Below are 27,476 nucleotides of genomic sequence, written 5' to 3' on the forward strand. Positions count from 1 at the left end.
TTTTATCGACCAAAAAAGGGGAAGAAAAAAGGGCATTAACACTTTATCACAGTTGTTATTTAATACACACCATCCACGTCTACCGTAATTTTTTCAAATCGATTTAACCGCGTGCTTTAGTAAATTAGCACTCACTTTTCACGAATCGTAAAATCCCCCGTCCCTCTCTCTGACCAACCTTTTTTTTTTTGTTTTCTTTTTCACCAATCACTTGGTATAACAGGTTATAAATTCACAAGCAAACAAGAAAACGCCTGTGTTTTAGCAAAATCAAAACGTGAACGGCGTAAAAAAGTTTTCCTAAAAGGTCATTCTGTAGAAATAGGAACCAACTGCCACCAAACATGCTCTCCTTCCTTTGGGTTATGCTCAATATCCATCGCTCTCCAATCAGTCGTAATGTTAAACGCATTCATTCTTCTCCTTCCTTCATTAACCCCGTCGAGGTCATTCCATTTTTTTTGGGTTTGTTCTAGAAGGCTTTAGAAATACAAGTTTGAAGCTTCAGATCCATACGAAACTGTTCCTCTTTCTATCAATCAAACACCTTCAGAAGACTCTATTCAAGCAAGACGACCTCACTGAATTCAAACTACAAAGCTTTCATTGCTCAAGCACATGATGTAACTACTGACAGCCTACCAAGGAGCTCAATCTATAACTAGCCTAAATAGATGGAGAAAAGGTGTGAGGACTACAATACAAATTGCACATCCATACCGATTAGTTCCAAGTGAAGAGAGACAAGAGTACTGCACAAACTATCCCACCCAGAACCTAGTCAACGTTGCCAAAAGCATGCGGAAAAAAGTACTCATGGCTTGCTCAATTACATGGCCAAGAACCGGAACTGGTGAACTACAGCCAACAAAATTGATCGACGATGCTTTCCAGGTTCAATAATAGCTGCCATAATAAGCTGTGGGAGGGACAGCACTAGATTGCGGTGCTGGAGTCAAGGTCGCTGCTGTAGCTGGCTGTGCATAGCTTTGCTGACCAAATGCCTGTAAGGATTAAAAACAGACAAATAAAGCATCAACCTACCAACGAAAATAACGTCATATTTCCTCATGGACCTAGCCAAAATATCCAAATCTCAAATACTTCATACGAACTTGGATGAAAAATTATGTACATAAAGATGTAGATGTAGTTTTCAAAAGGATTGATGTACTTTTACAGATAGATATCGTTCTCAAAACAATATATAGCATATAAAGCAAGGGCCTAAAATGTAGACTGAAATCCTTGTCAGGATCACTAATCAGATCAAGGGTGCGTTTGATAAAATTGAAGTCTGAAATCTAAAGTCTAAATCCATTAAGTTATTTAATTGTTAAGTATTAAATCTAATATATTTGAGTATATATCACATTCAATAATAAGGGAATAGCTTATCACTTAATTTTTGAAGCAAGTTTTGCCTAAAAAATTCAGTGCCACTTAATTAATTCAAATGTCCAATTTTTTTATTATCAAACGCGTCTGAATATGTTAAGATCTAAATTCATTAAGTTTAAGTTCTGAATTGAGTTATCACATAGGACCTAAGTTTTCCTGCCACACAACAAAGAGAACTAATTGATAAAGGGGAAAAAAAAAAGAAAATTTTAATCGAAAAAAGTAAAAGGATACTAAGGACCAAGATTATCTTCTTGCTAAATTATTAACGACTAGAAGCATAAATCATTCCAAATCTTTTTCTAAAAGCAATAGAAAAATCTCCTAACTCAAAATGAAAAGTGTATCATAAACCTTCCTAAACCGCAAGATATTCAATTGATTTTTGGATAGAAGCTTCCCATAGTTTGAGAACCAACACTAGCCTCCATTCCCACCCCAACAATATCATATAACTGGCCATTTAACCTACCTCTCACAGCCAAAAAAAACAAAAAAAAGAGATTAATATTTGTTAGTTTCAGCAGATCCATTTGGCCTATAGTCAAAATGTACAAGTTATTATTTTATCATCACCTAGAATTCATGTTTCTATTTATCATTCTCTAAACAACACTTGTGTCTTGTTTTCTTCAATAGTCCAACTGTCCAAATTGTGAAAAAATGCAACTAATGAAAAGCTCTTAACATGCTAGTGCCTTGAGCACAAAAGACTCAGCTATTCAAGATCAATGAAAATAATTTCCAACCAATATAGAACAACAAAAATGTAACAGGAACTATCATACAGCTACCAATCTAAAAATCCCAAAAGCAGACGTGATAAACAAGGTATTCAATCTTGGGAAGAATGATTAATCTACAGTAATAAGTTTGCCACGAAACACTTGGCTCGTAAATGCATTTTGTTACCTGAGTAGGATATGTGGGGGGATAAGCACCGTAAGCAGCATTCTGGGGCACTGAAGCAGGTACCTGTTGCTGTGGATAGCCAGTTCCATATGCACCATACGCACTATATGCAGACTGAATAAAATACGTGGAAACTAAATGAGCATTTGACAAGAAGAATCCAAAACAATAAGTTGACTAGTCACCCTTAATATTTGCTTCAAATTTAGGACTGATGTGGGTGGACTTGAAAAGAACTATTACAGTGGCGGTCATGCTACCTGTTGGGCATAGCCAGGGGTCCACTGCTGTGCTTGGCCTTGTGCAACCTGTGGCCAACCTTGTGGTAGACCATAACCTGCTGGCCACTGGTTTTGCGCATTGGGATAAGCACCCATAACTGATGGAGCAGATGAAGGAAGAGAAGACTTCGCTAGCTTGGTTTTATCCGAAATTAAATAATCCTCAGCGAGGCGCTTTTTTGACTCTGGTGAACTCCCATGAGATAAGAAAAGCTTGGCATGGCGATCATCAGCCTTTTTTATAGACTCCGCATCCCCAAAGAGATCCAAGAACTGAAAAGAGTTGGTCACCATACAAAATCAACAAAGGCCAACCAAAAACATAAACAAATAACAATATTTGCAAGGAGCAGAAAAAAGATCTCAAGTGTTCAAGAAACTTCTTTTAGTCTTGAAGCATAATAAAAAAGTGAACATGCCATCTATAATACAAGGAAAAAAGTCAACCGATTTACAAACATAAGGCAGGATTTGAAGCAAAAGTCTAACAAGTCAACAAAGTAATAGGAATATATTTTTGTTGGGCTACAAAAACGAGTGTCCATATACCTAATATAGATAAATCAGTCATCGTAAAGTATTAGGTTTTTTAGACATCATATAAAATCAATTAACATTATATGTCAAAACACCACCGTCTAGTAGTATCTAGAAATTGTGATGAAGAATTCCAACAAATCATGCAATAAACAAAAGCCTATAGACAACTACCTCCAGGAAGATGCTAGATAACTCCTCTCTCTCAGTAATACTTGCAACATTTGGGTTATCAGCAGTTGGAACTATAAACTTATCAACCAAGGAATCTAAGTAATCCATTCGTTTTGGAAGAGACTGAACAGATTCAAAGTGAATTAAAGCCTGCAATATAACCAAAAATAAAGAACATGTTAGCAACAGCTGAAAAAATCAATGCAAGTGGAGAGGGTACATAAATTCTAGAGCCGTTGCAAAGGTCTCTCTGCGTGTGTACAGGCACCTCTGTGTGTGTGAGAGAGGGGGGGAAAGAGAGAGAGAGAGAGAGAGAACCTCAATAAGTGGTTTTGACAACAGAGTATTCTCAAGTGCTTGGTCAAGAATGTCCCTGGCTTTTTCCACCTTACCAGCAACCTTCAGGCCAAAACAAAAAGGCGGTGCACAATGTCAGTAAGAGACACTACAGAAAAAGAAATAAATATAAGACTCTGACTTCTTTAGAGAAGGGTGGATTGCAAGGTTATGGCATGGATATCAAAACACAACCTTTATTCTCTTATTTACAGCTTGTTAGTCATCCAATAATGCACACTCAACATTGCAAGCCCATAATACAAGTTGTACCCTCACTAGTGCGTTGCTCAATCAAGATTAAATCATCCATTGGCTTTAGTATGTAGAGGGAAAAAAACAATCATTAAATTCCAATGATCTTCACATGTTCAGGAATAACTAAAAGTTCCATCCAAGTTTCAGAAATCTTTCCCTAATGCAAATTACCAAAAAAAAAAAATACATAAGAAAGACACCCATTATCCTCCATGACAGGCAGGACAAATTGAAAAGGAAAAGGAAAAAAAAGGGAAAAAAAGAAAAAGGAATAAAAGATGTATACCAGGAACAGAAATCGAGAGTATTGAGCAAACAAAAATGGTAAAGTTTGTGAATGCTCTTTTCCCTTCTCAATTGCAATGGCCTGTTCATACAAGGAACAAGCATCCTCTAGATTTCCCTACAAAATTGACCAAGAAACAGCATATATCTTAAAGACACTTGTACAATAATTTTCAGCAAGATAATAGCAACAGTATCCAAGAAACTTACAAATCGATGTTCCATATTAGCATGCTTTATAATGGCCTCCAGAAGCCCTGGTGAAATTTCAGTATGTACAAGTTGGTAAGCAGATCGAGCTCCGGCAACATCTGCGTGCTGCTCTCTGAAACGAGCTGCAAAAAGGTGAATCTCTGGCTGCCTCTGTTCATATAAAAGTAATAATTCAGACCAATTAGCATAATGAACATAAAAAAAGCTAGTTTGCAGCCGCAAGTGAGACCTAATTGAGTTGAGGCACTAATATGACAATCACTCTTTCCACAAAGGAGCACATTCCAACTAGAAAAGAAAAACAGACGATGCATATCTTGCTTAGCTTAATTATATAACATCTCCAATCCATACAGCTACACCTTCTTCTCACGTACCATATGTGATAAACTCATAACATAGAACATTGAACCAGAAAGCCAGAGAAAAGAAAAAGATGACAAGTAGAACTACCGCTTATTTTTGCATTCCAAGTAATTGCATACACAGACGCATATAAGTGCGCGCACGCCTTTGGGTTTGGGGGGGGTGGGGGACAAAGGAACCTCAAAAATATAAACTTTATAGCTAAAACATTTTTTCTTTTGTGTGTGTTTTGGGAGGGGGGGCTTTATATCGAGTTGATAAAACAACATTGCGCGTTCAAAAAAAAAACCACGAAACAACCATCCATGAGCACAGAGTCAACCTACAATTAAATTGTTCTAACACAAATCAAGTTGCAAAAAAATTGAAACAAAAAACTATGGAAACCTATACCTTGACAAAGACTTGAGTAGCACGTGCAAGAGCATTCTCAGCAAGATCCATGCTCCCACTAGCTTCCATGCATCGGACATATCGGATCCAATACTCAGGATAATTAGCGCATGCTATCAAGCATCTTTCATATAGCTTAACAACCTGCCTCACATAAAGTTGCACATGGATGAACAAACTTATATCCATAATTAGAATATAAAAAGCTCAATATGCAAAAAGGGAAAGAAAATATGAGATTGCAAAAGAGTACTCCTCTCTGGAACAGGGAGGCCCCTCTAATATGAAAGAAGGGGCCATCCTTGCCTGATAGATAGATGGTTAGGAAGATAAGAACACACCTGCATGCATAACATTGGAACTTTAAAACAGATATTTTACCATACAATACATGATGAACCCAGAATGTCGACTCACAAATGAGGGTTTGAAGTACTTAGCCTTAATGAAAGCAAATGGAAGGCCCATGCTTTAGCCCATGTTCAATATCCCGTTTTAAAAGATGCTTCATCCAACGTTTAGCCAATAAGGCATATGATGCGGCAGATATTTCTTAACTGTAAGTCAATGTTTAACAAGGGCAACTAAAGCTACAAACCAATCAAAAACTCAAATTCATCTAAAATACACCAACTTGAAGTACCTTACTGAGGTCACCCACTCCTTCAATAAAATGCAGATAATTATGCCAATTTTCAAGCTCTACCCCGCTAAGGGGCCGCACATGAAAGTATGGCCTCCGGATAGCTGTTTCAAAACCAATGATCTTAGAATCGAACTCTTTAGCTTTCTTATACATCTCTTCCCTAACGGCAATATACTTCTCCAACTCCTCAGCATCTTTTAAGCTCGCACTTACAGGTTTAGAAGACTGCTCCACAGCATTAGGGAGATTTTCTCCCTCAACTTCTTGACCACCATTTTCAGAATTTTCAAGAGCTGCAGCAGCAGCTTCCTCACCAGTCCGCAACTCAGAGAGAGGCCGATTAGCAACAAGCTCCTTGAAACTGCAGATGTATTGGCACCAGAGGAATAAAATAAAACGTCGGAACTTTCCCTTCAGAAAAAAGATGGTAACCACGAATTTTGGACCCGTACAACACATTATTGTTTCTAAATGAGATATCTATTGCACATACAGTCTGAATCAACAGACACATTGGAAATTCACCCACTCCCAAAACAAACACAAAATGTAAAAATACATGCTGGATTCTGAAACGTGTTTACTGCTAAAAAAGCAACATAAACACAAATTGTCCAATGCAATGAAGAAATCAAAGCCAAAATGTTTCATTATGCAGGACAATGAAGTTGACAGATTGGCTATGGAATGTTTATAAAGATTGTTCCTCTACCTATGAGAAATATGGAACAGATGATGTGACATATCTGCAGGGTTGACAATTAAAATATTATGTTGTAAAATCTGAAGAATTCTTAAAGAACAAATTGTGAAGCTCAAATGGATTTAAAAGAAGAAACATTTGCTACAATGTATCCAAAAATAAATAAGGAAGAGCTACATGACCAAATGTATTAATCCAGGTGACATAGAAGCGTTTTTTCCCCAATCTCAGCAGACAAACAAGAAGTAGACATTCTATGCATGCAGGTCAAATAATTAAACAAGTAAGATGTGTCTCCTTCAACCAATCTCTCTTTAACTCCTCTTGTCATATTACTCTCAGATTATCCATTCACATCTAACAATACTTTCAGCTCATTCAAGAGAGGAAAACAAAAAGACAAACATGAATGAATATTAACAAAAAAAAAAAGATTTAAAAGGATATTTCAGAATACAACATAAATACTTGAGTTTTTGAGATAAATTAGGAGTTATAGTAGATGGAAAATAATGTCAAGAGCCAAATCACCAACTGAATGTGAGATATGTATGGATGTGTGTGTGTGTATAGACATGCACATTCACAAAAAAGGGCATTTGAGAAAGTAAAATCACCCTTCAAAGTAGCGATCTAGCTGCTGATTTGGATTCTCCAGTACACGTGTGTAGAGCAAAGCAACACGGGACCAGTCCTGTTGTGTGTATTCGTACTCAATATATTTATCCCACAGAGGAAAAGAGAGGTAATCAGTTCCAACATAAGCTAATCCTCTCTCAAAGAGTCTGCAACATCATGAGTAGAATGTATTGTTAGAGCATATGGAATTGAACCAGGGCATGCTGCATATATCCACAAAAGCACTGGAATAGCACTAACATCAAGGCTGAAGCAAGAATTCACTCAAAGAACACGTGACACTTCCAAATACCTTCCTCATAAAAATCATACAAGGTCCGTCAAATGGAGCAGTAACAGAGGCCATCTTAGCCTTACTGGATGGATCTCCTCAGCGACAATTTGTATAGTCATGCACCCCAAGTGCCAAGGTTAAAACAGCAAAAATTCATGGAGTATACATGGACTACGACACAGCTCTAAGGTGAAGTAAACAGGAGGTGCAGATGAGGCCACAGAACAGAATAGAAACTAACAAAAGACTAATAAATCAAGGGATTGCACGTCAGAAGAGCCATATCTCTGAAGTGCATTCCCCACAAACCTTACGCCATAGATGGGAATAATTGCTGTTGCAGAAATGCTGAAAGCATGTTAGAGAGCAACAATCCATCACTTGTACCATGTGACAATGGATAATATACTGATCATTCCAACAACAGTAGTGGTACTAAAATAAGTGAAACTATCAATGACAATTACCTTCTTATGGTCTCAGGATCTCCATACGTGCTTATGGCAAATATGCAGTAATGCAACCACATGTCAACAGAATATGTTACACCTTGAACAGCTCGTTCATAGACCTCCACAACTTTGTCCATAGAGCCGAGGCGTGCTTCATGATCTGCATATTTCTTCCAATAACCATAACACAGAGGAAATTCCACAAGAAAAGCATCATATACTTTCCGGATCTTCAATATGTTACCCTGAAATCAGAAAAACCAAGCAAATATCAGAGTCAGTAGAGAATACCACCCCACGCCATCCAGGCAGCAACAGATATGGAAGATAAAAACTAAGGCACTCTTTCAATGATGACAGGTACCCCTAAACATGCTTGTCTTAATAATGTACTCTTATTTTACAGAAAATCTGTTGGAGAGCCTCTGTTGTGTATTGATGATAGCAGGATTTACTAGACTGTGATGACGGACAAACCTCTTCCTTTATAATAAACCCAATTTAGTGCAGAATCAGGAACCTATTCCTTTTCCATTACCTCACTTAAGACTCAAGATCCAGTCAGAATGGGAAACCGATATATAAGTAAAGCTATGACCCCTAAAAAAGGTAATAAGTAGTTCTCCAAAGGACAATCAGCAATCTAAGCATAAAATTTTGCAATTTGCATTCAAAATATAGTATATCAGAAGCTAATATTGCCAATAGAAAGAACGTTCCATCCAAAACGCATTCACCAAAGGAAATACCTCAGACATTTTCTCTGTTTCCTCTATAAGAGCAATCCATGCATTAAAATCTAAAGAATTAGCTCTAACAATGCTCCATAGACGTTCTTCCTCATCAGATAATGCTGCAAAAAAAAATTCAAAGGAGAAAGTCAAGAAGACAAAACACATGAACCAGCTAGTGTAACCAAAACTACGACAAAAATAACAGAACACTGTAGATAAAAAGAATCAATACCAGTTGTTGAACAAGTAGTTTTGCATGATAACATGACATGACTATATATTCAACTAAGAAAAAGTGATTATAACAATTTACATTTGAGGCCTATGCAATATAAAGAGTACCAACAACAAATAAAAGAGCAGTGCTTAGCAACTACTGTCAAAAAGGATCCATATTCGATGAAACACTCTATCGTACTTTACATCCAAACCGAAAACATAATACACAGGGAAAGATATGTGAGTACAATAAGAAACTTATAGCCAGCCTATTGTTCATATAGACTATGAAGATTAGGTTGTCAATCTACAAGTCTACCATCCTACCAAAGTGAAGATCATACAAACTGTTTTTTTTTTTATTGCAAAAAAAAAGACATAGTCAGACACTGACATAAACCAGTTCATCTTGTGGATAGTAACATACCAGAACCATCAAACAATTCATGTATGACATTAGATCCATGAGTATCATCTGAAATAATCCCATTCTCAGCAACACCAGTTGATGTACTATTTCCCACTTCATTAACAATATTGCCATTTTTAGAAGGATCAGGAAGAGAAGGTTGAAATGAATCAGTTGCACTTGTGGGACCTGAGAGTTTATCACTAGCTTCTAAACTGGAATTAGTACCAGCTACGTGATGGGAAGCACCTAAATCAGAACCATCAGCAATATAATTGGTTAATTCTGTGGCACCAAAAGAAATATTTGAATCTTCCATAGTAGTTGTTGCACCAGTGGCAGTTAAATCCTCAACATTCTTTGTGGCAGCGGCACCAGAAGCATCTGAGTTGGTATCATTGTAGACAGGAGGATAACCAGCTGCTGTGAAGGCTGTCGCAGAAGATGTTTGAGCTACAACAGCTTCACTGTCAGCCATAATAGGAAAGAACTTGTACCCCCTTGGAAACAGACTAAAATATGAACAAAAAATATATTTCAGAGAAAGAAAAATAAAACAGGTCAGAATAACACTTCAAGCGATATGTTGACATTGCAAAATGAAAAAGTCAAAACTAGCAAACCTACAAAAGAAGAACAAGGTTGTCCTTCTAGCCAATCCTATTAAGCAACCTTTTTTTATTAAAAAAAATCTTTAAATTAGAGGCTGAACTAACACAGATGCACATGCACATGCACACTAACACTAGAGTTTGCAGGTTTATTGAGTTAAAGAGTTCAGAAAAGCCAGCTTGTTTTAACCAGCAAAAGAGCACAGGCTTCTTACAAGTATCCAGCGTTTTCAGTATACACATACAAGTCCAATTAAGTTGTTGTAAAAACCTATGTTTCATTATTCCTGACATTAGGAATGAAGAAAACTTGCTTCAAGCATCTTTTTCTGAATGTCCCGCCTCATTGGAGGTACATCAAAGAAAAGAAATAAAAAGGCAATTTTTCAGTTTATCATCAGAAGCGATGACATGCAGCAATAGATCACAAGCACACAGTTCATTCACAGATAAGACCAAAAACACCACATAACCTTCAACGCAAAGGACTTCAACAAAGGAACACCTTTCTGCACCAAAGATCAAGCACAAGGAATTTAAAAAGCATGGCCGTTTCAAGGATCACATTTACTCCTTTCTATTTGACTCCTATGGGACATAATTTCTTGATAAAATTTGTCATACAACAGGGAATGCTAAAATACCATGATGTCCTAAATTTAAATTAATGGAACAAATCTTCTTGCACTCACGAAAATTACCGCCTTCAATGCCACCAAATATCCTCTCCCTTCCTCACTCGACTCTTCTCTTCTTCCTCTCTTCTTCTGCGATTTTCCTGGTTCCATCCGTTTATACATTCATGCGTCAATGAACCGGGGTTTGTACATTTACTTGAACTCAAGCTACTGATTATTATATAGAAAGATACCAACTACTTCAAGCTCAATTTAACACGAGTCTTGGATAATAAGGACAGAAGTATGGCTCTGGATTTGACATTAGCGAACACCCTTCTTTTCATCTCTCCCCAGAAAAGCAAAAGCAGCTTAAAAAAAAGTTGAACGAAAGCAAACAGACATAATATGCGGGAAGAATCGGTGAAAATATGATGGAGAAAAACACAATGTCTCTCCCACATTTCCTCTCCACGCTCATAACATATCCCTGTGCAGTACTAGATAAATCTCAATAATTAAACCACCAGTAGACAATTTAATAATCAAACTAAAAGTATACGCATACGCAGTCTTGCTGGACGCGGAACACCTAGGGTTTAGCTTAATTAAACACAAATACGAATCTAATACTAACAAACAAAATTAACCTGTACGAGCAAGAAAGAAACTCAAAGAAAACAAATCCAGAAAAACAATTACTAATCAACTAAACAAATTGGTGGGGGGAGGGGGGGGAACGAAGTTTCATTTAAAAAAGAGAAAGGATTTGTCTCCATGAACAGGCGCAGATTTAATTGTTCAATTCAAACTAAGATAATTTGAAAGCAGGACGTAAGAGCGTAGCCTACCTACCAGTGAGTGATGGCGATAAACTACCGATGAAGTTTCGAGAGCCTTGGGAGACTTGCGTGCGAAAGGTTTTGAGTTTTGTCGTTGAGGTATCTATTCTACTGCAAACTAATGGAAATGAAGAGAAGGGGGGAAAATTGAGTTGAGTCTTGGAGATATAGGGCAACGAAGCTGCGGTTTATATCGTCATTGGGCCATGCCGCAATCCAGCGCAAGCTGCTTCGGCTGTTTCTTGTAGACTGGATGCAAGTTGCGTGGGAGTAATAAAATCCGGGCCCTTCGGATGTTCCCCGGCATCACTTACATCGGGTTGGATCTTCATTGTCGACCCGCCAAAGGCCCAAAAAGTACAACACACATATATATTTAGATGATTATGGGGGCCATGGGGCTACTGTTGCCCTATTATTTCACCTCGTTTTAAACTACATATTTTAAAAAATTCAAAAATTTACACACTTCAAAACAAATTTTAAAAACTTTTATAGTAAGTTACAGTAAAATTTTTAACAAATACCTAGAAAACTCACTTGCCAAACAGGACCTAAATATAAAAAATATGTGAAGGATGTAAATAGCCAAAAGAACTCTAATATATATATATATATATATATATATTGATGTTATGATTTGTTCCATTTAGCCCTACGTTTGTGGTATCTTAGCTAATAATTCAAAGATAATGACAAAAATGGTAATCCTTTCTATTGCACCCAAAATAGTAAGTTATTTGTTTTACATGAAAAAGATAGTTAATTATTATAATTAGCGGTGACAATCAATCAATTTCAATAGTAGTTTCAAGTTTGAACTCAAAGGATATTAATCTATACTAGAACTTCAACTCAACAAATATCATATTCAAATACACGAGATCCACTCAATTAAGTTTTAAAGAATTTGAACTCACTCGAAAAAACAAAGCGAGCTCGATTGCTCAAATAAGAATTGATTCTTAAAACATTTAATAGCTAGTTTGGGAGTTCAGATTTCAAAGGAATAGAAAAGAAAGGAAGGGAAAGGTGAACTTTTCACGTTTGGGAGATTTTAGTGAGACGGAAAAGAAAAGAAACGAACGGATCTTGAAGAGAAGCCAAGCGCTGCTACAGTGCAAAAATTTTCTGACCAAAACGGGCGGAAAGCGAAGGAAAACTGATGGAAGCTTACAAATTTTTTTTTTTATCCTTTCTTTTCTCACATAACTTATCCTTTCTCTTCTTTTCTTTTCTATCCTCAACTCACAAACTAGCTATTAGGTAATTCCACCATTATAAAAGAAAACGAACATATGAAAAGCTCAAAAAGCTTATGAGCTCTCAAACTAAATACATAAAATTTTGAAATCGAATCCAGAAGGGTTTCAAACAACTCGAGTTAATGTTCGAAATCGACTTGAGATGAGGTTATCTTTGAAGTTGCAGCTGGTTTTGTTGTCACCCCAAGTAATTATTACTGCGAGGAAATGGATATTTTGCTGTCACAAAGAAAGAGCCAAGAATGCGAAGAAATAAAAAGGACAACGAGAACTTCGAATTATCGACCGGAATGAACCTGGGCAATAGTTTTTGGGGGCGGAACTCTAATTAATCCTTACTGTGGTACTTCTACAATAAAAGAGTACCCTAAAATGTAAAACCTCACGAGCCACGACGCCCTCGTTCACCACCAAACGCCTCGCAAGGTCCTACCCTACTTAAATCGCGCAGCCTCCTTAGTCCTTCCCCAATCTTACTCCTCCCGTCCGAGTTCCTTAATTAGAGTTCAAAAAATAAAAAGTTCAATGTCGTCGGCCAGAATTAGTGGAGGTGTTTCACTGCCGGATAGAGGATCCAGCAGCAAGAGCGGCGGAGGTGTAATATCTCGAATGGCGTCATCGTTCTCCCAGTCTCCGGTGGTTTATCAAGGCAAGCGCGTTGCCTCCGATGCAGCCTTCGTTACTAAGAAGCTTCTCCAGAGTACTGGAAAGGCCGCGTGGATTGCCGGGACTACTTTTTTGGTCCTCATCGTTCCTCTCATCATTGAGATGGACCGCGACCAGCAGCTCTCCGAACTCGAACTTCAGCATGCCAGCTTGCTTGGTTCCTCTCCCTCCGCCTCTGGACCCCAAAAATAAGCGATATCGAATAGCTAGCTAAGTTCACTATTATTCGATGGCCAATTATTTTGTTTCCCCCCTTTTTTTTGTCTCTTTATATATAACAGACAAGGAAAAAAATAAAACTTTTTGACGGTTTTAACCATTCCAGAATCGTGGCTTTGTATTTCTATGTTGTTATATTGTTGTGATTTTCCTGTAGGAATAAGGATTTGGATTTTTTTTAAAAAAATTTAATTAGGGTTCCTTTAGTTTGGTGTGGATTGAAAAAAAAAGTTACTGTTGAGTTGGTTCCAAAACGAAGTAGTTGCCTGCTTCAAATTCGGCTTTAACATATACTCGTCGTTTTTTGAAATGTTTGCTATGCCTGCAATATTTGCTTGTAAGCATGTTTGCTGCTACATAAATCGAGTGATCACTCGTGGGTTTTTAGTTGAAGATTGGCAACTTTGAATTAGCGTTAAGCTCATTTGAAGGAATAGATCCACTGGGAGTCTCTGGGACCATATCTTGAACAATTTATCATCTTTCATTATTTAAGGTTCTCGGAAGACGGGTACTTGGGTAGTAATCTTTCTTACTATCTTGTTGGTTTTTAATGAACTTCCAAATCAATGGTAAAGAAGTAACTTCTAAAATTCGAAATGTGGAGAGAGTTCCAACATTTGTAATACTTACATTCCATACATTTTGTTCAGTTAGAGCAGATTTAAAATTTTTGCAAAAAAACTATGAAAAAGGTGCCTAAAGGTAAGCGCGTACGCATCATTGGTTCCATGAAGTAGCTTATCAACTTGTTCTGAGTGGGTTATCTCTAATCTTAAGCTTTGTTGGTAGGAGAGAGAGTGATTACTAATCAGAGAAAAGTTACATACCAGGAAATTTTTGGTAAGGACTGACAACTTACTTTTGAACTCACGCTTGACTTGTTTTGTTACTCTAGCTGTTTGTTCTCAAAGAACCAGCATCAAGGTAATCATGTGTAGCTGGAATCATTTACACCCTTACTAAGGAGTCCGATTGTTGGTTGATGATGAGTTAGCTTTTGGTTTTAGTTCCTGATATGCCGGAGTTTGTCCATCAAACATAAATATTTTGTTTCTCTTGGGCAATAACCTCAGGATTATTGCATAATGCTGGTCCAGCAAACTGTTACCTTTCTTTGGCTACAAGGACAAAACCAGTTATCTATCATTTTTCTATGGTGTTGTATTCTTGTTGGTTAAACCATTGCTTTTGCTGTGCTATGTGCAAGAAATCTTCACTAGATTGTTGCTCAAAGCGTCACGGTATGATTCCTGGCCTATATGAGCCTTCCTTTTAGCATCCATTCCCAGGTTGTCGTGTACTTGTATCTGCCATGGGGTAGACAAAGTGGTTTGCCCCTTACCTGAGTATTTTGTAGCTGAAACAACAATCAAACGTAAAAGATGATACCATCCTCTGTATTGGAATCGACGAGCACCAATAGGTTTCTTAAGGTTGACGGTCTGAAAAGTTTCAATTAAACGTAGTACAGTACAAAACTCTGATTGATTTGGGCATCAGCTGTTTTTAGTTTACACATTATGCAGCTGCCATTTTGGACAAGCCATGTCTATTTTCTGGGTTGAAACCAAATATCCCCTGGCTCCTTCCTTCTGCAGCTACTATCTGTTGAAAACAGTGCTAGATAATTCCCGCAGGGAGCATCAGCCATCAGAGCAGAATATATTTCTTTAGCCGTCTAGACTTCTAGGTTATCCAGTTAAAACTGCTGTTTTGCCTGTGGCTGGTTAGTGATGGTTTACCTGCTGCTGCAAGTTTGGACTGCAGAAGAGGAGTAAAAGGCGAGAAAGATTAGGTGCTGAGCGACTTTTCTGTTTATCAGAATGGGAAGATTGTGATTCGTTGCCGGTTAAAAAGAAAATAAGAAGGTACTGGTCTGGACCTCCCTTAGGCCAACTAGTGCTGAAAGAAAGAGAGGATATCTACACGTCTCTTAGGGTCGATTAACTTTTTGAGAGCTTGAAATAATACCAAATTAGGTTCCAGTTAGGATTTAATGTTTGTCCTCTGCGAATGATTGATTGGTTCTGAAAGGGCATGAAACGCATAAAAACCATCTGTTGAGCGTCCGCTCGGATACACTTCTGCACTCAAGCAAACCCAGCAGGGAGCCCTGCTACTAGGACCTAAATAGACCCCAAACCCCCCTATGGCGAGAGTGGAGAGTGGAGCCCCTATGGCTACTTCATTCTCAGGCCCATCGGCAAAGCAGTTTCCACTTACCCGCAATCACTGCTTCTCTTCTTTTTCAAGTTTTGATATACTTTAGGACTTTAGGTTGCCGCTTTAGAAAAGTTATAACAAAGCAGAGAAAAAGAAAAGAAAACATCTAAAAGCAAGTGATGAGGAGATGAGCAGAGAGCTTTGTCCCATGTGTTTTTTTTTTCAATAGTGAGTAATAACTAACATAAAGGAAACCATTCAGCCAAGAAGAAGAAAAGATCTGCCAATTGATTTATTTTACTTGAGCATAATTGAACCACCAAAACAGTAGTAATTTTCACTGGGATCTTCTTTTGTCTATATTTACTTTCCTTGGTTTCGGCAAAATTTTACTGGGAAAGAAGGGTGCATCAAGTTCATACCTGCTGTGTCATCCGAGATTGTGATACTCCCAGAAACTATCAAGTGATGAATGGACAAAAGGCTTGGGGAGTGCATTTTTAGGATGGGTGAACCGTTACTTAAGAATCAAGACATGGTAAAGCATATTAAATTAAGCATTTGATATAAAAAATGAACAATCTAGTCCGATGCCCCCCCCCCCCACCACAAAAAAAAGAGAGAAAGGGAGGGGATCTCACAAGTATCTGATATAGTATTTGATCTTCAAAAGAGATGAAAATCATTTGCTTTTCAGAGTGTGAAGTGGAGAACCCAGTCAAGCACTTCAAATCCTAAAGGGACTACCAATTCACATGTTCGAATCAATATACAGCTGCTGCCAGGAGGACGATTGCCAATCAAACTACAACCGATGCCTAACACACAACTATCCTTGATTAGTTTCTCTATGCAGCAAGTATGATATAGAGACAGCTGTCCAGCTTTTGTGAGCAAAACAGAAAAGAAGAAAAGACGCGACAACTTGGATGAGAAGAAAACTCTGAAAGGCTCGGTTCCACTGCCACCCTTTGCCTGGTGCTTTCTCTTTAGGATTCCCCTGTGAATATACACACTCTCTCTCTCTCTCTCTTGATTTTGAAGACTTACAGTTTACACCTCTCTTTCTGCCAATATTTTTTCCTTCTTAATAACCTGCAATAATGAATGGACAATCGCAATCACAAATCCATATTCGCATTAATCCAACTAATAACAAACGGACGAAGAAAAAAGGGTGATAATCTGGAACCCTAGAGATAGAAAAGGCTCCTACTTGAAGCATTTTGATTCACCGCATTAATATTAATATTACTAATATAATGGTGCACGACGGTAATACTACAAAAACTAACCTCCTGTATCCTTGGGCCGACCCTTTTTTTTCAGTCCTGATCTCATAACTGAGAGAACTGCAATTACCAAGCCAACCCCCACAATCCCTCCCAACACAATAGCCACCGTCTTCTGCGTGTTTGGCCCTGTTCCTACACCAGTCCAGTCAAAACGCACGCCACAGAATTAAATACTAAGTAGACTAGTATCACTTAAACATCACAATTGTCATTTGTACAGAAAGATAGTAGTGATAGAGACATCAACCAATCATCATCCTCCTCATTATTTTCTTTCGTTTGATCAAACTTAATGATACTACCTACTGGTATCAAATTTCTAAGCCGCGCCACTAATAAATTCAAGATCAATTAACAGATGCAAAGCTATCAGATTTCCCTTTACAGAGTATCATGTATTTACCTCCTGATCCCGACGATGACAGTGATCTGGGGGGGACCCCATTGGGATAGTATGTATAGCTAATATAGCACTGTTGAAGATAAATCTGAGCTGAAATAGAGGCGGGGCATTCACTTTTAGCCCTCTGGCTGGCGGCTTTCACGCAGTCCGCGCAGCCCCCACTTGCTAAATCACCTTCACACTGGCCCAACACATACACCGACTGGTACCCACCCGTGTAAAACCCATTCCCACTACTCCCCACACCCTTGGCTATCTCCCCCAAAGCCGCGTCCAATCTATCCTGAAACCCACTCCCACTCGCCTGAGTCGACCCACAAATCTTGAACAGCAACTCGGTGGCGTTCACCTGCCTAAACCCCGACGCCTCGTACCTTAAATAACAGCCTCCCAGCTGAACTCTGACGGCAATAGCATTGCCACACAATCTCCGGGACACGTCCGGGGTTTTCTTCACGCAATTGTTGCAGTCATTACTGGAGAGGTCACCTCTGCATTGGAACAGCCCAATGATGGCTGATTGGCCCTGACCGCTCGTGGCTTTGTAGAACTTGGTTGAGGAAGATCGAGAGGTCAGGGTGTCCAGCAGATTCTCGAGGGACTTTGAGTAATCCCCAGTCGGGTCTTGGAATTTTTGGTCGGCACATCCTTTGTATACCAAACTTGTGTAATCAGCAGAAAACCCCAGATTGATGAACGAAGTTAAGAGCAAGATAGAGAGGATGCAAGAGGAACCCATTTTGAAGAACTCGGATGATTGTTCAAAACATCTGAAGTCCTCTAGAAATCTTGGGAAGCAGTACTTGGGGTAATTATTACCATATAGAGGTTTTAGACTTTTAGTGGGGGTTCTAGTATTTTTTATTTCTGGTGGAGAATAGGAACGAAGGAAATATATAATATTGATGGGGATTGGAGATCGGAGATTGTGATTTTGTGCAGGTTATGGTACCGGGGCTTGCTTTTTGGTCTTTCCCCTTTTTAAGTACCTTCTTCGCTCGTTGCCAGTCCAATTCGACAGTTGGCACACCGTAAAGCTTTTGATCATTAAAATATTTGAATGCAATTAGTAGCTTAATTGAGATGTTAACATATTTGTTATTTGTTAAAATTTATTTATGATCTATAGCTGCAGTCTAGGGATGACAACGGGGCGGGGTTGGGGCAGGGGATTTGCCTACAAATTCCCCCCGCCCCCGCCTCGTCCCCCGTTTCTCGCTCCCCCGCCACGTCCCGTCCGGCCCCACTTTCCCCGCGGGTGTAGGGCTGTCAACGGGCCGGGTCCGGGCCGGAATTCATTATTCCGGACCCGGACCCGAATTACTATCCATGATCCGGACCCGACCCGTTTACCCGACGGGTCTTTTATTCTATGTTCCGGATCCGGATCCGGCGGGTCCCGGATCCGGATCCGGGTCTACCCGAACAAATTTACCAAATTTTATAATTTCTAATAAAAATGAGAAAAAAATATATTTATAAACTAATTTCTAACTAATGCAAAGAAAAAACCAAATAAGAAAAGAAATCAAATTAATTTTATTAAAATACATCACCCTAATCAAATTATATTGATAAATATATATTTTTTAAATTATTAATTCATTTATATCCGGATCCGGGTCTAATACGGGTCGGAATACTATATTCCGTATCCGACCCGTTTTTTTGTTTGACAAAACGGATCCGGATCCGGATCCAGGAAACGGAATTAAATCCCTACCCATACCCGCAATAATTTCACGGATCCGATCCGGATCCGGGTCTAGACCCGACCCGTTGACAGGCCTACGCGGGTGCTCTCGCGGGGTAAATGAAAGTTTGTTATATAATTTTATTATAGTTAACATTTAGCAAATAATCAAATACTAAAATATCAACACATTATCAAATTATTATTCATTGTAATTTCACAATTGAAACTTATAAAAACAATCCAACAAAAGTTATTTGAATACAATCCAACATGATGAAATAAATGCAACTAAAATAGTCAAGTTTTCACTTTTTGTACAAATATAATCACTAATTCATTATTATGCTTGTTTTTTTTTTGAGAAAAAAATGTTATTGTATTATGTGTAATTAGGGATTTAGTATAAATATATTAGTAAATTTAGTATAATCAATTAATAATTTGTATTGGTACACATATATAATTATTAGTGTAATTGATAATATCAATTATATTACATATACTAATATACATTATATAATACATATAACTAATAATATCATTATTATAAATTTATAAATAATTAAATTATATATTATATATAATTATATATATATATTATATATATATATTTCAAGCGGATGACGTGCCGGGGATGGAGCGTGGGTGCACTCCCCTGCCCCCCCCCCCCCCCCCCCCCCCCCCGTTCTAAGCGGGGGGCAAAAAATACCCCCGCCGCCGCAGCCTCTCCCCCCCCCCCCCCCCCCCCGGCGGCCCATTAGACCCTCGCGGGGCGGGTGGCCGCGTTGCCATCCTTAGCTGCACACAATAGAAAGTGGACGATCATTACCATTAGTCGTTTCGTTGCCTCCCAGGTACGAGCGAGATGGTTCCTAAACGGTCAAAGGGAGATGAAATGATGCTGTTGTCATTTGGATCCGTCTTTTGTTGGTCTGGACTTGATTGATTAAAGTAAAGTCTTCTTGAGTTTTGATCAAGGTGCTTTTGATAAAATTAAGCTTGAAATCTGAAATTTAAATTCATTAACTTATTAAATATTAAATCTTATACATCTGAATATATATTATATTCAATGCTTATCACTTAATTTTGAAAACAAATTTTACCTAAAAAATTCAATGTCATTTAACTAATTCAGATGTTCAATTTTTTGTTATCAAACGGTCTGAATATGTTAAGATCTGAATCCATTAAATGCTGAACTGGATTATCAAACAAGACCTAAATCTTACGAGTTTAAGTTAATGATTGAAAGTAATAAACAAAAGGAAAATATTATTTACATTTTTTATTTTTATTAATCACATATTTACTATCAATTTAATCATATTACTTTTATTTATTAAATTATATAATAAAATAAATGATACTAGTGCAAATAACAAAAAATTGAAATGGAATGTATATAACATTTTCCCATGCAAAATGGTAGGAATCAAATGTTAGAATCTCTTGGTGCACCACGGTACATGCGTACCGGCCCCCGGAGAGGCAGTATTCTCGTTCCTCTGGCACGCCTTCGGCGTGAATCCCTTCGAAAATGCATCAACTGTGTGGTCGTGGCACTAGTAAATTTTTCCAAGTAAAATTATTTGGCGTATTAGACTATTCCATTTTCTTCGGAAAAAAAAAAGAATTGCTTTTATTTCTCACTCCATCCAGTGCATTTATATAGGGCTAAAAACTCCCATGGTCCATGAACTTTTTATTTAAGGCATCCCCAGTCCTCCAACTAATAAGTGTAATTTTATGATCGAGTAGTCCGTTATGTGTTTTCTCTGAACTTTAACGACAAATTAGGCGGAAGAATTATAAGTATGCATATTTATTAATTAGAGAACAAAATATACATACTTATTAGTTAGACAATTAAAAGGGTATCACTAGTAAAGTTTAAGGATCATCAAGGTTTTTTGCCCACCTATATATGTGTGCGCTAGGGCTGCAAACGAGACGAGCCGAGTCGAGTTTTGAGCTAATCGAGCCGAGTCTCGACTAAATTTTATCGAGCTCGAGCTCGACGAGCCGGCAATTTTCAAACTCGAGCTCGACTCGAATCAAGTCGAGCCGAGCTCGAGCTCGAAAAAAATATAAAATAATTATTTTATTTTTTTAAAAATAAATAAAATAATATTTTTTCTTAATAAATAATAAAATATTAAGGATATATATGTAATTTTACTATGAAAATAAAAAATAAAAAATAAATATAATATACGTAATTTTATTATTAAATAAAAATAAAAAAAATATATATATATATATATATACTCAAGCTCGCGAGCCAGAGCTGACGAGCTTAATATTCTGAGCTCGAGTTCGAGCTCGACTTGAGCTTGACTCGAGCCGCTGGATTCGTTTGCAGCCCTAGTGTGCGCGTATGTATATAATACAAAATAAGGGTTTTTAGTATAAACCTTCTCAATATGTTTCGAACTTCTTTATTCCTTTTTTCTTTATTTTTTGTTTATTTTAATACAGTTAAAAACTTTGAAATAGTGGAATTAACTAATCCTAGTAAGAATCAATTTTGAAATTTAAAACTTTTCCGGTATCTCCATGTTAGATGTATCAACCGAGTCTTTTTATAGACTCGTATACAGCACAAGTCAACATACTATTCATATACTATTGTTACATCGTTCAGAAAAAAGAAAAAAAATATTCAAACTTAAATCTGCAGTGTATCGATACTCGCCCATTTACACGTGTCAATTTTACGTTATTCCTTTTTTCAATTTCAATTTCCAAAGCCGCTCTATCTATTTGATATGCATGAAGTGCGGTGAGAGTATGCTTGGATAGTTTATTATTTGCACAATTTATTTGATTATATCATATACTTATTTTTTAATTATCTTTTTATTTTGTATGTATCACATTAAAAAAATACTACACTGTTTTTTTTTTTCAAAACTTTTTGTTTCAAATAATCTCTCATCCAAACACACAGTTTTCTTTGTTTTTTGTCTGATTTTGTTTTGTCTAGAAGCAAGATTAATTATAGTTAACACTGAAAGTGAGTAAACCTTAGTCATGCACAAAGAAAAATTAAGTAGAATTAAGTATACCTTAGTGACGCGCAAAGAACGGCTAACATTAATAAAAGTTAAAGCGAGTAGGCTTCAAAAGACTTGTTTGCTTTAGATTTTACAAAATTTTATTATAAAAATTAATTATAGAGAATAATCAAAATCAACAAAACCTACAGTTTGAGTAGTAATAGATTTTAGCTTCTTTAGTGATAAAAAATATATATAATCGAAGCACAAAAGTAACAAAAAAATCACAAAAACTGACTTTTTAATATTAGAATTTCTAATTAGTTAAAATAATTAACCGAAAACAAACCCAAAGTTCGTCTATGGAGTATTTCATATTTCTTTACAATTTCTTTAACGGTCTATTTGCCTCTTGACATGCTAAAGGCAATGGCTAAGCTTCATCAGCAAATTGTGGCTATGATAAAATAAGTCGAGCTTTTCATGTGTATAATTCACGTATTGTGTATGCACGGTTTCGAATCTTCTGTTCTCAAATTAGTCTCTATCCCCTCTATCCCTTTTTTGTACAGTTGCCACGTATCTCTAAATTTTTTATAATCAAAACTCAAACAAATCGATAATAATTGATTGACAAGTTTATTCAAACCAATTAAAACAGATAATTCAAAACATTTTTTTATTTTTATTTTAATAAAAAAAAGTCTTGTTGGTCATAAACGTAGAAATCAACTAAAACTCTTATTTATTTTTTATCCCAAATCATTTTTTCCTTAAACCCTGACAAGTACTTTAATTTGAATTATCTGTTTTAATTGGTTTTTTTAAGTAAACTTGTCAATCAATTATTATCAATTTTTTTGAGTTTGAATTATTAAAAAATCAGAGACACATGACAGTTGTAAAAAAAAGGAATAGACGAGACACATGACAGTTGTAAAAAAAAGGAATAGACGAGATAAAGATTAATTTGGGGATAGAAGATTCGAAATCGTGTACGCACAGACTAAACATCATGAATAACAACCCAAGCACCTTAGATGTACTTCAAATTTTCAAATACAGACACGTAACTGGATACTGACGGTTGACGTCGTTCAGAACGTTATCCAGCTAGGAGAGATGAAGAAAGAGCCTTTTTTCTCTACTTTTCCAAGTCTTCTGCCACGTCATCGAGGCGGAATCAGCATCCAAGCGTGATTAAGTGCCTGTATGCGGGGCAACCGAGTAAACCGAGAATATCCAAAGCTCCGAAATTATTCGCCCACTTTTACTTTCTTTAACCATGGAAATACCCATGCACAGACGCGCCCCGATTCATCTACTTTCACGCTCGCTGCTGCTCCGATCTTCTCCCTCCCAAAATTTCCCAATTTCACTCTCTCTTCTAAGTATGCCCTATTTCTCCTGTAATCCCTCCTTTCTCTCTACAGCTCTCTCGCTTGAGTGGCCTGCAAAACCTCATATTTGCCACTCTTGGTAAGGATACGATTCATGGTATTATAGTCTGCTTCTCATCTGGGCATTTTGTCTTTACTTTTGTCTTGTTCTCTTTTCGTTGTCTGTCAAACATATGAATGTATTTATCTGATTCGAGCTTGTAGTATATCGTGGCTTGCCAGATGGTTTCATGTTTACTTACATTGCTGCTCTTTGGTAAGATTTGTCACCGTCAGCAACTCATTTATAGGCACACCAACTGTTCGATTCAAGACAAGCACTAGTGCATGTTTAAACGGGAATGGTAAAGATTCAGACTTTCATCTTGCATGGTGCCAATTTCCTCGTGGTCTGTTGGGGGTCAGCAGAACATTTATCGTCTAATGGTTGTTAGTGGGTGTTTGGGAAAGAAAGAAAATTATTGCTGGGATTTCCGAGATCCATGTTTATATTGTATGAGTTGAGTTCTTTTGTTAACTTCCCTTAGCATGGTTAGTACTCTAGCATTGCTGAATTATGTTGAAGTTTATGCTTATTTCTTGAGGTTTTGTTCATGGGGTGAATGTTTGACCGCAAAAGGGGCTTTGTTTAAGAAGATCATCGAGGGGCTCAGCTTCTTCTCAGCTGTTCTTTGGGCTTTTAGGTTGAAACGGTTTCCAAAATGACTTTGGAGATTTGTCTTAGAGTTTCTGATATTTTCATATGCAATTTTTGTTAGTGTAATAAGCAGAACTCACCACTCGTGGCAAGCAAAGGATGCTGGATGACTTATATTCCATTGTGAAACAATGATACCAGCATTCATAGTTAACATATATGTTTGATTTGCAAGTGGGGTAATTTATGTAACAGATTTACTTTATCCCAGGCGTTTTATCTCCATCAGAATCTAAGTTCTGAATGGTTCTTGGAAAATTTTCTTGTGCTAATTATAGAGTTTCTTCTTTCTATGTGTCAACTTTTTCGCATTTTACTTATCATACAATTTGTTAGTGATTAATGCTCATAGATTACAAAACATTGGAATTTTATTTTATGAGCATCCAGTTCTGTTTGGGCTGCTTGTTGAGGTCAGCTTGACTCATGGTTTCTCTTTGTTTGGTGGGAAGTGGTAATTTGAATTTTGGCACCTCTCCAAGGCATCGATGGTACTTTGGCTTTGTGCATTGCCTAATTAATTGTTGACACTGCTATAGGCAACATTTGTTGCCATTGTTTCTTGTAAATGCATATGTTTATGATTTTTGTTCTTCACCTGGCTTATGGATTTGGGAAAATGTAGGTAAGTTCAACAATTGGGAAGGCTGCACTTCTAGTTTGCTGGTGTTGGCAATGCCTCCCAATCCTAAAGTTGCAAAAGCCTTTCGTGCTATGCGGGATCTTGGAATTTCTGAAGAGAAAGTGAAACCAGTCTTGAAAAATCTCTTGAAACTGTATGATAAAAATTGGGATCTTATTGAAGAGGAAAATTATAGAGCTCTTGCTGATGCTATATTTGATAGTGATGAAGCAGAGGTGGAGAGTTAATCATACCTTGTTTATTTTATACTTTTCTCAATCAGATTCTTTCATTTGTTTTTTCCCTTTGTTGTATTTGTTCTTCTCATCAACTTCTCATGCAATGGGTTAACTTTTCACTTCTTCTGCTTCAACTGAATCTTTCAGGCTGCAGAAAGGAAGAAGGAGCTTGAGAATAGCAAAGTATGGGCTTGTTTGTATTATCTGTGTCTTGGCTTTGTCTAAGAATTATAATTAGTTTTAACTGACTTTTCCCTCATGTGTGCTTGTTTCTTTGTTTGCTCCTTTTTACTTTGGCTAGCAACAACGAGCTGTGAGGGAACAAGCTCAAGAGCCAGATGAGCTTGGACGACCTTTGAAAAAGTTGCGCTCAAATTACCAAGGGCAACCTTCAGAGTGGCACAATAGCTCTACTCTCTTGGCTGGGACTTCTCTCATAACCCCCAAAGATGAGCCAGTTGAACTACCTGAAGTGCAGCCTGAGAAACAGATGCCACAGATGGTGAGCACAAAGTTACCGAATAATGGAAACAGGATGATTGAGTAGCAAGTACAGCCATTCGTTCAATCACCTGAATCCATTGTTGCTTTGGTGCTGAAAACAGCAAAGCGGCACCAGAAACCAGCCTAATTGTCCTCTTGTTGAGCAAATATGAGAGGCTTCTCAACTTCCATTGACTCCAAACAGCAGGTTCAACAGGTCTTTCCTCGGTTCTTGGGGCAATATTCAAACAAAATCAAACTCACAGCATATTTTTGTTTAACAGAAAGTCCAGATAATCTGTTTTTAAAAAAATCAATGTGTAATCACGGCATTTCCCTATTGAAAACATAGAACTTAAGTTTAACAAATGAAGAAAAAAATGCACCTAGAAAGAACGATGAAGATAAGAACAACTATATCAATCATATAGAAAGGGCAGGGAGGTTTTAAAGACAAGAACCAGGAGACAAGCACAAAAATCCAGAACCAAGTTGGATGAACAGGAATATGGTGCATAAATATCATCCCCGGTAGGGTCAATTCAAAGTACAACGACTCACATAAAAGTAGTCAACCGTTGTGGCGGTTGTTGTTTGTGCCATTCCTTCCATAACGTAGTTCCATGCTCATGAATCATATTGCTCTTTGTTATCATATTGGAGAGAGCATCTAAGCCTGTTTCTGCTGCTGATATGCAGGACACTTCCAGTTGCCTCCTACCAAGTTCTTGGACTGCAGACTTGGTAAAACTACCTTCTAAGCTAGTCATACACAGACTCGACTGAGTGTCTGAAGAAGCAAAGCTACGGTTCCCACTAAAAGCATTGCTCCCGGTTAAAATAAAATCTTTCAATGCATTAGTCATCAATCTTTCAAGATACAGATGTAATTCATCAGTGCCTATGCTTTGAAATTGGTGGCTGTCTATCCCAATTACAGCTGCTACTGAAGCTCTAAGATGCGCGTCCGTCAATGGCACGGAACGGACAAGATGTTTCACCATTAAATCTCTAGCATGACTGAGAGTTGTGCATGATAATTGCCTGAGACCCTGAAGTACATAAGAATTTAAATGGATGAATTTCAAATCGTGCTGAAAGGAAACAAACCAAAAAAAAAAGGAACAACCTCCGGGAAACAAGGATAAGATGTCAGTTGGGACAAAGCTGCATCGAGCTCTGCGACGGAGTCTTGGTTATCATCAGAGCTTCTCAAGCAACTCAACACCTTTTAAAAATTATATTAAAAAAAAAAGGATTGAGAGAGCGAAACAAGGGGAAAGGAAGAACAAAATGGCAAGCCGAGACCCTATGCATGGGGGAAAAATTTTAATATGCGGAAGACAATGTATTTTTGATGGAAATTTAAGTGTCACAGAAAGAGAAGGATGGTGGGAGGAGACAGGAGAGAGAGCTGATTACAATCTCAAGAAAGGTAGCCCACTGGAAAGCTTTCTCGATGTTATGCGAATCCCAGTGGGAGAGACGACCGGAGGATTGATACCCGGATGCAAGAACCAACATGTCCACGAACCCTTTTATCACTCTCATCAGATCCTCCAGGGAAATGTCTGGGTACGACCAACCCATCCAATCTGCTGCACCCCCAAAAGCAAATGAGATGAGGAGGTATCGAATATTGATATTAGTATAGCTATAAGCACCGAATGGGGGGTGGATGCAAAGCTTTACCTGATTTATGTCTGTAGGGTAGACTGAACTGAAGAGAGGAGTGTTTGTAATTGGGGGGAGGAGAAGGTGGAAATTTTTTTCCCGCCCTAAACGACGCAACAGCTTCTGACGGACCATCTTGGGCCCTGACCTTTTCTAGCTGCTTCATCCATGTATATGTAACCCAATGTGCAAATACGGACCATATGAAAGTCTCCGTTTTACTCCCAGCCCCAGGACGGACAGGCCTCAATCAAGCCGGCTAAGGCTTTGTTTGGATTGCCCGTTTCCGTCGAAAAATTACGTCGTTTTCCATGATCACATTTCCCTATTACCTTTTTCCCTCGCAT

General features: G+C 37.7%; 4 protein-coding genes across 14 annotated transcripts; 2 read left to right on the forward strand and 2 right to left on the reverse strand.

Moving 5' to 3' along the window:
* Window positions 1-509: 509 nt before the first annotated feature.
* Window positions 510-11,511, reverse strand: LOC113714493 (pre-mRNA-processing factor 39-1). Of its 9 annotated transcripts, none has more exons than XM_072063001.1 (15): window positions 11,316-11,510; window positions 9,461-9,744; window positions 9,251-9,346; window positions 8,620-8,723; window positions 7,886-8,115; window positions 7,123-7,290; window positions 5,800-6,163; window positions 5,157-5,300; window positions 4,395-4,547; window positions 4,186-4,302; window positions 3,624-3,704; window positions 3,306-3,455; window positions 2,574-2,867; window positions 2,314-2,427; window positions 510-1,004 (listed from the first exon to the last, which is right to left on the reverse strand). In XM_072063001.1, the coding sequence occupies exons 2-15, from the start codon at window positions 9,708-9,710 to the stop codon at window positions 897-899; spliced, it is 2,373 nt and encodes a 790-aa protein (XP_071919102.1). In that variant the 5' UTR covers window positions 9,711-9,744; window positions 11,316-11,510; the 3' UTR covers window positions 510-896. The 9 variants fall into 9 exon arrangements, with proteins under 9 accessions (XP_071919102.1, XP_071919098.1, XP_027094180.2 ...); XM_072062997.1 differs by having other exon boundaries at window positions 9,422-9,744; XM_027238379.2 differs by having other exon boundaries at window positions 9,482-9,744; window positions 11,316-11,509.
* A 1,355-nt stretch (window positions 11,512-12,866) lies between these two features.
* LOC140013632 (mitochondrial import receptor subunit TOM9-2-like) lies at window positions 12,867-13,560 on the forward strand. The gene has a single exon (XM_072063072.1). The coding sequence runs from the start codon at window positions 13,093-13,095 to the stop codon at window positions 13,423-13,425; it is 333 nt and encodes a 110-aa protein (XP_071919173.1). The 5' UTR covers window positions 12,867-13,092; the 3' UTR covers window positions 13,426-13,560.
* Window positions 13,561-16,253: 2,693 nt separating this feature from the next.
* LOC140013628 (plasmodesmata-located protein 2-like) lies at window positions 16,254-18,453 on the reverse strand. Of its 3 annotated transcripts, none has more exons than XM_072063051.1 (3): window positions 17,317-18,453; window positions 16,914-17,039; window positions 16,254-16,713 (listed from the first exon to the last, which is right to left on the reverse strand). In XM_072063051.1, exons 1-3 carry the CDS (start codon window positions 18,053-18,055, stop codon window positions 16,706-16,708), a joined length of 873 nt encoding a protein of 290 aa, XP_071919152.1. In that variant the 5' UTR covers window positions 18,056-18,453; the 3' UTR covers window positions 16,254-16,705. The 3 variants fall into 3 exon arrangements, with proteins under 3 accessions (XP_071919152.1, XP_071919145.1, XP_071919161.1); XM_072063044.1 differs by having other exon boundaries at window positions 16,914-17,045; window positions 17,317-18,444; XM_072063060.1 differs by lacking the exon at window positions 16,914-17,039 and having other exon boundaries at window positions 17,317-18,451.
* Window positions 18,454-23,209: 4,756 nt separating this feature from the next.
* LOC140020051 (uncharacterized) lies at window positions 23,210-25,519 on the forward strand. Its single transcript, XM_072071551.1, has 5 exons — window positions 23,210-23,493; window positions 23,619-23,758; window positions 24,737-24,969; window positions 25,120-25,155; window positions 25,274-25,519. Exons 1-5 carry the CDS (start codon window positions 23,300-23,302, stop codon window positions 25,517-25,519), a joined length of 849 nt encoding a protein of 282 aa, XP_071927652.1. The 5' UTR covers window positions 23,210-23,299.
* The last annotated feature ends 1,957 nt before the right edge of the window (window positions 25,520-27,476 follow it).

Source organism: Coffea arabica, chromosome 1e (genome assembly GCF_036785885.1).
Source record: "Coffea arabica cultivar ET-39 chromosome 1e, Coffea Arabica ET-39 HiFi, whole genome shotgun sequence".
Taxonomy (NCBI): Eukaryota; Viridiplantae; Streptophyta; class Magnoliopsida; order Gentianales; family Rubiaceae; genus Coffea; species Coffea arabica.